The sequence below is a fragment of the Corvus moneduloides genome, chromosome 7 (assembly GCF_009650955.1).
Source record: "Corvus moneduloides isolate bCorMon1 chromosome 7, bCorMon1.pri, whole genome shotgun sequence".
NCBI classification, from domain to species: Eukaryota; Metazoa; Chordata; class Aves; order Passeriformes; family Corvidae; genus Corvus; species Corvus moneduloides.
The window spans coordinates 29,638,329-29,653,410 of record NC_045482.1 but is presented as its reverse complement, the minus strand read 5'-3'; the positions used below and the strand labels follow the sequence as shown (position 1 = coordinate 29,653,410).

At 38.8% G+C, this 15,082-nt stretch overlaps 1 protein-coding gene across 12 annotated transcripts in view; it reads right to left on the bottom strand.

The window, feature by feature from the left end:
• Positions 1 to 15,082, bottom strand: part of KALRN (kalirin RhoGEF kinase) — a 483,321-nt gene that overhangs the window by 253,543 nt on the left and 214,696 nt on the right. For all 12 annotated transcript variants that reach the window (XM_032115344.1, XM_032115348.1, XM_032115337.1 and 9 more), the window contains 2 exons: positions 9,583 to 9,705; positions 853 to 1,044 (listed from right to left, as the gene is read on the bottom strand). In XM_032115344.1, coding sequence (XP_031971235.1) covers positions 853 to 1,044; positions 9,583 to 9,705 — 315 coding nt within the window. The remainder of the gene's footprint in view (positions 1 to 852; positions 1,045 to 9,582; positions 9,706 to 15,082) is intronic.

Sequence of the window (15,082 nt, the reverse complement as noted above, 5' to 3'; positions counted from 1 at the left end):
TCTTCAAGTATGGGTTATTTTATAAACGTCAAGCACACCCACTTAGTAGCTTTGGTATTAACTACTTGGAAAAACAAGCACACAACAACACTGAAGAGAGCCCCAAAGCAGTGTTTGTCACTGGATAATGAATGTAATCAACATATAATCGATGTTGAACCATCATCATTAGGTGGACCTGGTTTAGATGCAAAAAAAAGCACAAGGTTTATTCAGTGACATTTTAAATCTTTTCTAGCTATGAATTACGGAACCATTCTAGTAGTTGTTAAAGGCACAAAATAAAGTTCAGGGATATGGAAAATTTTCTTTGATGTTCACAGCTGTCTCTGAAATCTCTACTTGGTGAGGTCTAACAAAGTCTGGGGCTATGGAGAGCACTGTAAGAGTAAGTGTTGGAATGAATTCTGTAATTTTCATTAACAACAATGTTCTTTGGCTCCTAGAAATTGCCTGCTGTTTTGGGTCTATATCACATGTGTGAACATTCCTGTGCACATAGCACATACACATTTGAGTGCAGATGCTGTTTTCCTGACCATAATAAACCTGAATTTATCCACAGCACTAATGAAGTATTAGAAATAAAACAGCATGTTACTGCACCAGTACACTTCAGTTATGATCAGATTCTTCCTCATTATTAAGGTGAAAACATAATTTCTTACCCATCAGGGGACATGGGCCATTTTTGGGGTGGAAATGTTATTGTTTGTTTTTGAGACACTAAGCCACCAGGAACAAAGCTCTCAGCCTCACTGCACATAAGCCAAAAGCCATGAAGTAAAAATTGCAGTATCATCATTATCGAGGTAGCACTGGACCATTTTGCCTCTCCCAAAAGGAACTCACCTGTTCAGCTTTCTGGTGAAAGACAGCAGACATGGCTAAGATGGTGCTGCGCTCATCCAGAGCTGCAGCAAAACTCTTCCACTCTTGATCCAGCTGGCTGGATATTTGTTTAATCTGCTGGGAAGCATAGTGGCCTGCCTCGGAGAGCCTTGACGCCACAGACATGATTCGATTGATGTTGACATAGGCATTCTGAAAATTAAAAAGCAGACATAAATAAAGAGAAGGAAGAACTGTGACCACCCTCTGCCTTCATTACACATTCCAAACACCATCAGCTGGAGTAAAGCCAAGCAGTTCAGTGAAAGCAATCAAGCACCTGCTTAAATATGCGTGAATAGCAGTCATACTACCTGCCACTCTAAAAACACATCCCTCTGGATTCTTTCTGTACATCTATGCCATTATCTAACACTGTTATCTCCCCCTCTCTCCTTGAATTTATTTATGTAAAACTAATTTGGCATACTTCAGCTATTTACTCACCTGTTAGGGTGTACTCATTGCTTCTACCTTATTCCTGATATTTCTGTTGCATTAATTCATATTTCTGGACATATTGATAAGTAAAAGGTTTGCTTTTGCCCTTTGAGAACTGTCTGATAATCCTTTATAGACGTGTAGTGTCAACAAATGGAAAAGTCTTACAGAATTTAAAAGAGCTTATAAGGATATTCTACAGAAATATAAGTGTTTCCATAGAAATGTCTATTACGTTATAGCCTTCAGTTAAAATGTTATCTTTTCTGCAGGCTATTTTAAGCTGTTCTCCAGCAGAGATATTATTCAACTCCATTCTGCATTTAGAAGGATTCAAAAGCCTCTAAAAGGGTAATATTTTCTTTTCTTTCATAAGAGTTTTCCATTGTTGTTTTTATTCAGCCTTGAAGAAGTGGAAGAATAGTTTGTTCTCAAACTGAACTGTGGACAGCAATGTAATTGCATTACAATACCCCCACATTCTGCATAGGAATTTATGCTGAAAATAAATAGCCATCATGACTTACAGCGATGCACCATCAAAAGACAAATGACAGCTGTCCTGCAGATTTCTGGAAAGGCATTTGATGTAAGCACTTTTCCTTTCTCTTTCCTCCTCGTCAGGGGAAAGGAACATCTCAAAATTTGAGATGTTTTGCTAATGTTGACCTACTGCTGCTTTCTTGTCTCTCAAAACTATTTCCAAAGGGCTTTAAAAATCTCTAAGAGTAGAATCTGCAAGACCTTCACGCACAAGGACAGACACAACCTTGATGATTTTAGCAGCATTACTCATGGGCAAATAATAAATCAGAGATTGAAGTGTTTGTTGGATCTCATCAGAGTGAGTGGGAGCAAAACGTGGAAAGGTATCTGCCAATCCAAACATGAAATGCAACAGAGCACTGCCAAAGTAGGCACAGGTCCAACCTAAGTTGTAAAGCAGGGCAAAGTATGTCTGCAAAGTGTGTGGGATAACTATGAAGTACATTCATCATAAGGGTAGGTGCTAAAGGGGAAAAAGATTGGGCCCCAGCCCTTTGAGCCACTCAATTCTGCCTGGTAGAACTATGACTGTGACAACTGCCACATAAATAACATAGATCTAAAGCAATACCCAGCCTTCAGTCTTGTTTGTTTTCCCCTTATCACAAAGCCTTTTCTTAAAATTTGTATTTGGCTCAAAATCATTAGATTAATTTTAAAGAAATATTTTTTTTTCAGTACAATTAGAGAAACCAATCAAAATTGTTCTGGAGCTTGAAGTATACTAAAAAAAGACACTATGATTTGAAATTTTGATCACCAGCCACAGTCAAACATTTCTTTGTGTCCCGCTAGGTAAGAAACTGGAAATCAGGCTAAATATTTAAGCCTTTTTCCCAGAAATTCTCCATGAATAAACCTCAGCCAAGATAATTTTGCAACATTTCAGGTCAATCCTTTTGGTAGAAAGTAGTGTAGCATCACTACAGCTGCTATAACTTGTTTGAGTTGCACCATGGAACTTTGCTGTGTTTGAAGGAAAGGTTACAGAAGTTTTGATTTCATGTAGTAAATAGTTGTTTTCATTCTGATTTTATTTATTTGTTTTTCCCCATGCTGAATTATCTCAGCCACTGCAATGCAATGGGCATGGAGGAAACAACTGTGAGTTCTGTGGCTCCCAATGGCTCCAATGCATAGATGTATTACCCAGCAGGAGGGCAAGGGTAAGTTTAATTGAACTGCAGCAGATATTCTGAGTCTGGTTTTTAAGTCAGAGAGATTTATACATTTTTATGTCTGTTATATTTTTATACAGGGATGAGGATGAAACTTCTCTTTCCTATAGGAGAATTTTTCATGGAAGGGTACCAACCCACTAACTCCATAGCTTTTTCAGCAGGAAGCAAGCAGCAGCTTGGGAATCACCTGCTCACACCACTGTTCTTTGAGCACCAAGTGGAAAAGGCTCAGAAAACAGAGACTCCTGAGCTTCTCCTGCTCGTTTTTGAGCAACAAATGCACTCAAGGGCAGTATCACCTCTGATGTGCTCTTCTGTAGTGCTGTTGCAGATTGAAGTAAAATGCAGTACAGCTTCAAGGCAATCCATAATTTACTTTCAGGAAAAAAAACCCAACATTAACTGACCACAATTCACAAAATGCAAGACATTTCTTTTCCACCTTGAAGAAGAACAACATTGTAAGACAGTTTTTTTTTTCTTTCATCTTTATCTGCCAATGTGTAATGTTCTGAGTAAAATGGAAAAATCTATGCTGACAAAAATTATCTGTTGACATTTCACAACGTTAAACCTTCCTTTCCCCCTGGTTTGTTCACTTTTATAAACTGAGTGAATTGAGATTTTTTTTTCTATGTCACTATTACAGGGATCTTTCAATCTTTATATGAAATAAATTCAATAGAGCAACTAATTTCTGTGACTTTGTTTTACCTTTAAGCTTGGAAAATCCACCATAGCAGGTGCATGGAGAATCTCGCTTTAAATTCAATGTAACCTCACCTTTCTTTCAAAACTGAGAGGGGTCCCCAAAGAGGACTGCAAGGGATCACTAATCTATGGCTATATATAACCAAAATAGGTCAAACAATAAGGAAACAATATATTAATGTCTAGAAGTAAAAGCACTTCAGTTGACATTCCGTAGTCATGACACTAGGTACACTGAAATTTTGGCTAATATATATCTTTCAGCATTGAAAAAACTTTATTTCACATGTATGTGCAGACTTTTCAAAAGCACTCCTCGTGTTAGAAGTAATTTTTTATTGGCTTTATTTCAGCTTTGAAACTTTAGTCCAAAAAAGGGGATTTTTGCCTTCTAAAAATCACTGGGCTGGCAAACAAAACAAAAATTTCCCACATGTACATCAACATCATGATAGGTAAGAGAGTCTTTTACAGTTTAGGAAAGCCTTGAGCAATGCCTTGCAAGTTCACATTCCCCTCTTTGTCCACCAAATCTCAGTCCATCTCTGTGGCTGAACCAAGGCGTTGATTCTGGTCCCCAGCGTGTTTAACTCAGCCATTCCCTCCTGCACAGCAAGCACTGCCCAGGTCCCAGCACGTGCTAGGAGCCCTCAGTGTCAGCAGTAAGCACTGACAGCAGTGGAGTTGCAACTGTGGAATGATCTCCCTCAGGGATATACAGTAATTCATCCCTGATCATCTCGTGGGCATGCTGGGAGACCTCCCCTCCTAATTAAACCCTCCAAGCGTGGCTGGGACAACACTTTCTTATGATACACTTATGAAAAGAATGCCTGACACTCACAAAAGAAAAATGAGCTGTGGGAAGCATTAAATCTGCAAGGCTGTGTTGATCTCATTCTGAAGAGGACTAGGTGAGATACTGTGATGGCAAGCAGCAAAGGTGGGCTGCAAGAGAAAGGGTCTGCAGATTAATTGAAAATGAAATTTGATTGCTGAAGGGTTTTTCTTTAAAATTAAATAAATAACCAGTTTGCACTGTGTTACTGTGACTTTAGAAACCATATGTGAAATGACCATAACACATAAATCCAAAGGAGAATGTTTCAGTGACAAAAATCCCCTCATGAGATGTCTTTAAGACCTTTAAGTTTCTAGAACAAGACCAATTATTGGTCTGTGTAGTATTGGATGGCATTCTAGCTCAGCCTACATACAGAAAAATACCAATAATTTAAGACAGATGTTGGGAATTTTCAACAGACACTATTAGCCTTTACATGATAATTGTAATGTGTTTGAAATATATTGTGATTCAGGACAACGTGGATCTCTGTGTGGTGTCAGACAGGTAACTCCCTGCCAGCAGGACAGGCAGCAATATCTGCACTGAACAGTCCCATTTTCGTGTGCATGCCTCACAGAAAGCAGGAACTCATAATTTAAGGAAGTTATCAGATCCAGGCATAAGAAAGTCCAGGCAAGGGAAATACAAATAACTTCAGTCAGAACAAATGGCATGTACACCAGGTATCCAAGCCCAGTATGCTTTGTGCCATACTGAAACACCGAGGTTTTGTTTTCTAGTGAATTTTTTAGATTATTGATATTACCTGAAAAAGGCCTGAGTTAAGTATTCATTTTTGTGGAAAGTATTACTGCTTCAGTATAAACATTATACAGCTGCGATAAAGAGTAACATAATTTATTTTGAAACTGAAGTGAAAACAAGCACTGCCTTGAATCACAGAAAAAAATAATCTATGCTCCTTATTTAAAAGAAAAATACCATACTACAGTTTATTACCTCAAATATATGATTTCCCCACATCCCACATTGATCATTTAAAAGGAAGAATTATTATTGTAACAAACAAGAGTAGCAAATTGTTTTTCCGAGAAGGAGCTTTGGTCACAGCATGCCTACAGAGATGTACAGGAAGATCATGCAACAAAAGGCATGACCCAATAAACATTAGGAGCATGCATTTTCTAGAGAAACTGAAGATCATATTTTAATTATTATTAGTTACGCCAGGCTTAAAGGACACTAGGCACAGTGTAAAGAAAAAAATCCAAACAACAAACACAATCAAAACCAAACACCTCAGAGATCCAAGATCTGATCAACTTCCACTGAAGTTTATAGGCTTTTTCCCTGCAAAACATACAGCACCTTTAGCTACTTTGTCCTCCTCCAGATCTTCACTCGATACTGATCTTAATGTATTAAAAACACAAAACAAAATCCAGTACCATAAACAAGCCCAAGCCCCACAACCAAAAAAAGTGCTTCAAGATTTCATTATTTTATTACTCAGACTTCCGACAGCTGAGCTATTCTCAATCCAATAGTTGCTGATGTACTGCATCTAAAAAGATCCAGCTAAATTATACAGCAAATTTCTAGCAAAATCACAATTAAAAAGCAAATTCCCATTTAAAAAAAAAAAGTTTATAGTGTGATCTAGCTCACTCTCAAAGTTCAGAAAAAAGAAAAATTATATATATAGTATATATATTTAAAAATTCCAACTAACAAACAAAACATTTAAACACCATCTAACTGGGTTTGAAAAGTCATTCTTCTTGAACCAATCTCCATGTCCTGAGCCCGAAGCATGGTAGCTAGATATCTGAGTTTTGTAATTAGTATGAGAGAGCTTGTAGACTCCTCAGATATAAACCTAATACTTGTTTTGTCTTATTAAAGCTCTCCAGAATCGTAAGTTTTCAGACTTGTGTGGGTCACAGTACTCTACCTGGGACAGCAAACAAATGTGACGGTAATAATCTCCCCTTTCTCTGTTAAAGACACTGGAAAGAATACCTGACATTTTCTTTTTGCAGCCAAGTGTATTACATGAAGAGACTGAGAAATATTGCATTATAAACACTAATGAGTACCTATCTGCAACTACACAACAGTAAATTCACCAGAGCTACAGTTTCTCTAACATGTTCTGCACTACATAACTTAATCCTAATCCTGAACTTCACAAATGTTTATCAGTGGGTAATCTAATGCAAGAATATTTTTGAGGGGCACAAAAAATTTATGTATATTAATATTGTAGGAGCAGAGACTTTGTCAACAGACAACAAGGCAAAACCCATTTCTTCCTTTGAAAGTGCTCGGGAGCTGTAACAGTGCCTTAAATCTCCTGCTCTTACTGCAATATAAACATTATCAAGTAATATGTAGCGGTCATTTTCCAACAGTCTCCAACAGAAATCAAATGGCAGCACAAACAACAGAAACAAGATATTGCCATAAAAATAAGAGAGGAAAAGGTCACTTTAGTTTCAGTCTCCTCTGGCTCTTCTTGCATGCTTTACTACCTATGGAGTGACTTGTATGCAGCCCAACACTCTAATGCAGCAAGCTGATGTCTCCTGCATGCCAACACCCTCATGTTCACAACACTGACTTCTGGGGAAACCAGGACTCACTCCAGATTTTTCTGGCAAAGACTTTGCTCCATCTAAAAAACTGGTACATCACTGCTGAGGGTAGCACTATGCTCACGTAGAACAGCAGCTCCAGGTTAGTTCAAGTAGCCATATCTTAATGGTATTACCCTTTCCCCACTATTTTCCAAATGTCCTTTCAGCCTGATACACCCCCACGTCTGCTGTTTCAAAAATGGGATGCCCAGCCTTCTGCAGGACAGTAGCCCTGTCTAATTCCACAAGCCAATCTCTTCAGGCTGGAAAACTCACCTCATTTCCCAACCTGTGCAACCCTGGCATTGAAATACCCTCTAAAAAGGCCACTGTGCAGATGCATAATCCAAATAGAAGCCTTTCAGCCACAGGGAGAGTCTAGAAAAACCTTTTTGATTATGAGGAATTCTAGAGTCTTTTTTAACCCAAGTTTGCCATACTGCCAATAACAATACCACAACTCATTGTCCCATCTCTGACAAATGAAATCTGCTGAAGAATTTTTCTAAGTTCCTACTAAAAGAGCACAGCACAAGAATTATTTCAAATGAAAAATTTAAGTTGAATAAACTGTTCCTGTTTTCTATATGAATTGATGTTGATCCAAAACCAAAGAGAAGACATCACCCCATCATCAGAGGGGATTCTGGTTCTAAAATTCAACTACAGCTAAAAGAAAAGTAGCATATGAAGAATGATGTACAGCTGTATCTGTTATATTCCTATAGGGAGTGTTTGAGATATTTGTTACATTTTGGGGTTCCTCCCCTCAAAAACTTTGCTAATGTCTCACTTCCTCACATTCCTCATTCTTAAAGGTTCACTTGGGGACAGATGGAAGAAAAATTGAGGAAAATAATTTTTCTTCCATTAGGTGGCCTATCCCTGTCACTCGTTAATTTTCTATTAACAGCAATGATCTCTTTCCAAGCCTAACTGCCTGTTATTTTAAGAAAAATACCACACAACATTATTTTACATTACCATATTTTGTGGTATTATTACCATAAAAAAGGATAAAGGGAGATCCTTCAGCATGACTCTTCTAATGGTATTTTCTGAAGAATTATGGCCAAATTTGTATCTTTAATAAGTCAAATGAATTTTAATGCACTAACCTCCAGGATACATTTACTTGTTGGGACTCTGAGAGCGGCAGTGTTATATGGAGGCAGTGTTATCCTGGATTTTGCTAGATGGCACTGTGATGGCAAGTTTAACAATGAGGTGCCTAGAGCCTGGTTTTCACTGCTCTGTTCAGATATAATCACAATAAACACATTAATATGCATTATAAACATTTGTCATCTCCCACTGTTATGCAATGCCCTAGTGAGGCACAGTGATTTAAGTGGGGAATAGCTAGGTAGGTGGAAACGGCCTGTGGAATTCCGGTCAGAGAAGTTAATTACCTCACCTGGAATTTCACCAGAATCCCAGGGTTAATGCCTGTAACCTTATGAAAGCAGTGTGAGGTCTGTAGCTTCCTCGGGTAGGTGGGATCTCTTTTTCCCATTTCAGACAGCTGCTCTCTAGTACCAGAGCAGGTGTGGCTCTCCAGTGACTTACACCATCAACTTCAACCACCTCCGAGGTGTCAGCCCCTGTGCAGCTGTAGCCTGACCCTGCACAGCAGGAGGAGGTTCACCTGCAGGAGTGGTTTACTCAGGGCAAGCTTTGCTGTAGTTGGCAGAGAGTGTTCAGAGAGGGCTCATCTATGCACTGTGCAGTTGCAGCAGGGGGTATCCATGCATTTTTCTATCCCACTGCAATAATCAAAACATCAATACATCCTGTCCTCATTTCTGTGCTGAAAGCAGGGCAGTTTCCAGAACAAATACCTTGTGTCTGGAAAGAATAAGAAAATGAGCAAAGCACTTATAAAGGTATGATGATTTTTCTTTTTAAAAAAAGAAAGGTATTTTGATTTGCATTCAAAAGTTCTGACCGATTAACAACTGAAAGAGGCAAAATCCCACTGTGGCCACAACTGACAGCTTGATTAGTGTCTCCTTTTCAAGGTTTTGAAAAGTACCTTAGCAGGGTGTGGAGGGAGAAGCATAAATTATTAAGGTGCCACCTACAGCTTGCATTAATTCCCTGTCAAAGAAATGTCAAAAACTTAAAAAATACTGTATTTGCTCTTCAAAATGTAGACAAACTCCGCAGGACTGTGCTGCTCTTAAGTCAAGGAAGTAACCATAGATCAGTGTCTGGGTAGAGAGCAACACTGCTGCTGTCACAGCCAGCCTGACCTTCCTTACATCACCTCTCACAGGTCCATAGAGCCCTGTGCACTGGAGGTGGCCTCCTGTGCTGGCCCTCTCCTCCCTCCTGTGCTGGTCACAGTGTGCCCTCAACTCACCATGGAATTCATGGCAAAGTGGTTGTGCTGTGTCTGCAGGTCCAGGGCGTGTTGGTAGCTCACACCGATCTCCGTGTGACTCTGTAGGAACAACTCTTTATTGTGGCTGATCCAGTCAAACATCTAGAAGGGTTTGCAAAAGAGAGAGGGGAAAAAAAATAGAGTTAGACAAGGAGGGAAACAGTAAGAGAGTGCAAAATATAAAAGTCCTCTTCTGAGATAAATGTATGCAACACAGACAAAATCACCTGACCTATGGTACCCTTTAAAATAAACTGTTGTTGAGCAATGGAAGCATTGAAGTTATCGCCAAATTTCACTATTAGCAGAATGATAGGTCAGGAAAAATAATTCATAAAACATGTTCCTCAGTAAGCTTGATCCCATAGTCTTTTCCTATAAGTAATGGGAATTTCATATAAAGAAAGATAGCAGCAGAGGGAACTGTAATCAGGGATTGCTTCATTGACCAAAGGTCTAGCAGTCTGTAAAGTACTTTTAATCCATAAATGGACCAAAAATTCTGTAAGTATTATGATGTGATTTTCTCAAACCCCTTTCTTTTTTATCTATATATAAAGTTTCCAAATATTACATTCAAATAGCCAGTTGACTTTCTACACTTTTATTTCATAGATCTTTCCAATTTCAAAGCCAGAATCCAGCCTATCTTTCACTTACTATTTTTGGGAATGAGGAGGAAAAAAGAAAAAAAGTACTTTATTAATATCTATAGAGAGCACACATTTCAACTTCTTCCACTTCCAAATAAATTCCCAAGCAAAATAGATTGTTCAATACTTCAGACAGAGATAGAAATATATTGAATAAAGCTGATGAAACTCATTCCTTATTCAGAAGCACGTCAGTGTGACATTTCAATCTGCAGAACGTTCATTCATTATGAGCTGTCACAAGTCAGCTAAGAGATAGTGCATTTATGTTTTAGCTTGTTCTGTGTTAGAGACTAAATGCATTCAAAGTGAGAACCTTTCATTCTTTACCCCTGACTACAGCTCTGCAGGCAATTGCAATCTCAGATCTCTTCTTTCCTGCAAACATTTTTTTTTGCAGGATCCCTTTAAAATCATGTTCCCTTATCTCCATCCCAGTAAGCTAGGGAACTATCCATTAATAAGAACTCTTTCATAACAACAACAACAACAACAATAATAGCAATAATAATACCAACCTCCATCCCAGTAAGCTAGGGAACTATCCATTAATAAGAACTCTTTCATAACAACAACAACAACAATAACAGCAATAATAATACCAACAATGCACACTCCCCCCCCCCCGCCCCCCCCCCCTCATTAATTCATTATAAAAAAAGAGGAACTAATTATAGAGGCAGCAAAGGTCAGGTCAGTTCAGTCTCTGGTGTTAGAGAAAGCGTTTTAAGGTAAAAAGGCAGTGATGCACCTTCTAAGTAACCACCTTAGGGTCAGAAGATCAGTCCAGATGTTTGTTACAACATTTACATGTCCTCCAGTAAAAAGCTGGTTTGTTCTTCAGCACTGCATAACAATTTTTGACCTGTGACACCTGAAGAACACTCAGAGCCCGCTGCTGAGGCACTGTATGTTGCTGTAGTTGCTCAGGGTCAGTTCCCCATTCCCTGTGGAGATGGTGCTCCTGAGAGGAGAGAAAAGGCCCTGCATGGGTCACCTAAGATTCCCTCAGGAAAAACAGCATTTCATGCTGAGCACTCAATCCAGCATGGGAGTGCTCTGCTGTATGGAGGGGATTTGCAAAAATAACGTTGAATATCCCTTTCAACAAAAGGCAAATAAACATTCCAAGTGTCAGCAGACACACTACACTGACCTGGTCCCAAAAATCTGTCACATATGCCTGACTTCTTAATCTTTTATTTATGAAAATACACTTGCAACTATAGACTCTACACCAGCCTTGTATTTTGTGTTGATAAATGCTCCTAAAAGCCAAATTTGGTTCAAATTACAAAGATGCAAGTACAGAGTAATATCAGTGACACAGTTACTTTGTCATTTCTACCAATGGAGCAGACCAGGCCTATCACCATTTTTCAGGAAACAATTAACAAAATTTTTGCAAGGATGAGGTCAGAGTTTTCAAACATTACTGCCAATTAAACAGAATGAAACAACCTACTACACCTGAAGAGACATCTAAAGCTTTCTCCTTGGATTCCATTTTCTCACTTTATGAAGATTTAATAAGCAACATTAGCACAACATAATTTGCCATACTCTTGGGCTTAAAGAAAAAAAAAAAAAAGAGAACAGGAAAACCACAAAGGTAATAAAGAAAGGAAAATTCCATAACAGCAAAGTTCATGTCCCAACAACAAAATTTTATGTCTCTGTGGAAAGACCAACAGAGATTTCTTGTAAGTAGATATATGTTTGATGAGAACATTTTTTTTTAATGTTTTAAACAATCTGAAGACAGTCAGGGAGAAGAAAATTGGCAGCAATCCACTAAAAATAAACAGTAAATTTAATATTTTATGCTCAGCAAAGCCGAATCGGGATCTTTTTAAGACAAGTAATTTAAACAAGTAATCTACTGTTCTGTTGATAGGGAGCATTTCCTTCATCTAATCTACACACATATTGCTGGATGAGAATCTAGCTTAAGTTAAGTCATGCATCTCCTTTTTAACATAAAATAATAAACTATCAAGAAAAAGAAAAGCAGTTTAAGAGATGATTAGCCTTTTTTTTGTCTTGTTAAATCAACTGAAATACACAACAACAGTTTAAAGGATGTCCTTCAAGAATTTTGAGCAACACTGAGCGATAGACCTCAATAATGAGATATGTACCACCTTCCAAACCAGTTCTATCCGTAGATAACAGCACATTTTTGAAAGAGACTCACTTTCAGTTTAGACTTTGAATCTTTCTAGGATAATGCTTTGGTTTCAGCAGACCTGTTTTCCAGTAGGAAATTATCCCCTATCAGTACAATCTAGAATCTCATCCTGACTCTCTCACATCCCACACAAAAGCCCAGAGAATGAAGAGTTTTGAGTTTCATATGGTTTGGAGTCAGGAGAAAATCAAGCAAGATGCACAGGGACCAGTAGAGAGTAAAATATGGTGCAGATTCACTATGGGCTAAAGTAGGGTTAATGATGCTTTTGCTTTTTGTAAAAACTTTTGTTCCTCTCAAGTCTTAATGACTAATAAGCAGTATTTACATTCACTCTTGCTTTAGCCAGCAGCCAGGGCTTTGCAAACTGCAGACACGCCGACCTTAAGCAATGATTGGTGTGTCTGAGGTACCCAAACAAGTTCCAGATGAACCGGTGCCTCTGCACAGTACAGTCCTGTGCAGGGCAGAAACACCAACCTGCCCCTCCAAACAGCACAGCCTGGCACAGGACTGCTTGGATTTGTCCACACTGATTTTGACACCAGGGCTGGTTCCTTCAGTGACTTCTCCAGGATTTCTGCTTAATGCTTACTTAACTGCAGGCATTTTCCCAAGTACCCAGAAGAGAGTACTGGAATTTCTTGATTGCACAGGTCTGGCATCATGGAATACTTTTTATTTTCATCCTCCTGATCAAGGATGCATGGAAATCGTAAGTATTACACACTACCACAAGTCACAAGATTTACTTAACAATGATGGAATTTAAATAAAGAAATACCTAAAAACGGGGCCTTATTTCCTTTTGAGATATAACGGATTGTGTTTTCTTTGACCAAAAAAATCTAAAATGGTCTTAAACAATTTTCTCATAACACTATGACTCCAAGTTGAGGCTCTGAAAATACCAGATGACAGGTGAGTTGTGATGGTGCTGTGAGAGTTTGCAATGTGTGGCCAGGAGGTTCCGATATGAAGGTCTGTCAACATTGTCTAACCTGGCCCATATTACCAGCAATATGTCCTGAAAGCTTTCAAGTGAAACTTGTTTTCCACTTGAGGAACTCTGATGCTTCCTGTGTTCCTGAAGCAAGTGTGCTGCCTCATTTGTTTAATTAAAATGCACCATTACGGATGTGAACATGGCAATGACCCAACAACTGCAATTTCTCTCAACCCTGCAAGGACTGCCCCAGTTTGAAGGGGCTAACATGGGCTCCTGGAAAAAAGTTCAAGATCCTTTGACAAGTCAGTTTCCCTGTCAAAGGAATGAGTTTTTAATACAATAAATATCAAAATGTGGAGAATGTGCCCCATGAGATCAGCTTAAGCCAGACACAGTGTCTCAGCAAACAGATTTTCTGTGTCACTCTAACGTTGCTATACAGCAATGTATCAACTGATCTCATCCCATCCATGAAAAAGACTGTCTTAACACCTAGTCTAGTGATTACCATAAAATTAATTGATCTTTAATTATTCCTGTGACTTGCTTCTTAGTTGGAGTCATGCTGACTGCCAGTGAAATAATTCTGCTCTCAAGCCTTCTAATCATTCCTGCGGTCATGAATTCACACTAAACAGCAGTGCAGAATAACTAAGATTGGACATTACATCACTAAAAACACATGAACCAACTGTCCTCAGTGTCTCCCAGACTGGCGCTTCTCCACATTGCTGTAGATAATCTGGAGACCAGTTAAGTAGTCAGGAGTTTTCCAGTGACTGAGAAGCAGGCGAGGGGTCAAGAACACACAAAAAAGAAGATAAACTTTCAATGTGATTATCTCTTGTAGTCCTGTTTCTAACAATACATAAAGGAAATTGAATGCATATGCTGAAGAATGTTAAATGCTACATTTTATTAAGGAAATTAGTCTTTTATAAGAGAGTCAGAAGAACTACGAATGATCCAAAGGGTCTCTTCCCCATGCATTGTAAAGCATCTAGCCTCACTGTCACTAGTGATCATATATGCACCAGTAATTATTATAGATGTGGTCTTGAGGCAACTTCACTTGAGATTAGGGTATCAGATCACATCTCCAGCATCAGTCCTGCTGGCAACAATGAGTCCTTAACTTCATGTTTTGTCATCATAGTTGATGAGTTACTAGAAAATCCAGGTTAAGTGTTAGACCAAACAGCAGGTCTCAAGCTGGTCATCAGTCCTACAGAGAAAGAACGTGACTCCATATTTTCCCTGGATTTGTAACATCTGGCAGGCCAGTGAGTACAGGGTGAGAACAGCTGTTTGAGAACAGACGAGAAACACACGGATATGGAAGAGCATGTATGTAGGCTGTGCAGTCCAGCTCTACATCAGCTAAAATGAGATTTATAACATCATTTCAGATAAAAACCTCTGCTCTCTGGCTTTTGTCAGTGCTTGCTGAGGAGCTTTAGCACTGGATTCTGAACACAGCAGTGCAGAGCACCACAGGATAATGTGCCCAGCACATGGCTGGCAGCACACCCTATGCCAAGTGGTATTGATGAGAGGATTACAGCCCTCATGTCCTTGGCAGCCAGTGAACTGAATATATTTATTAATGAAATTGTTTAAACATGCTGGAAATAATAAATCTCAAATCTATCGAATGCTATATGATGGCTGGAATTAATTATGAAC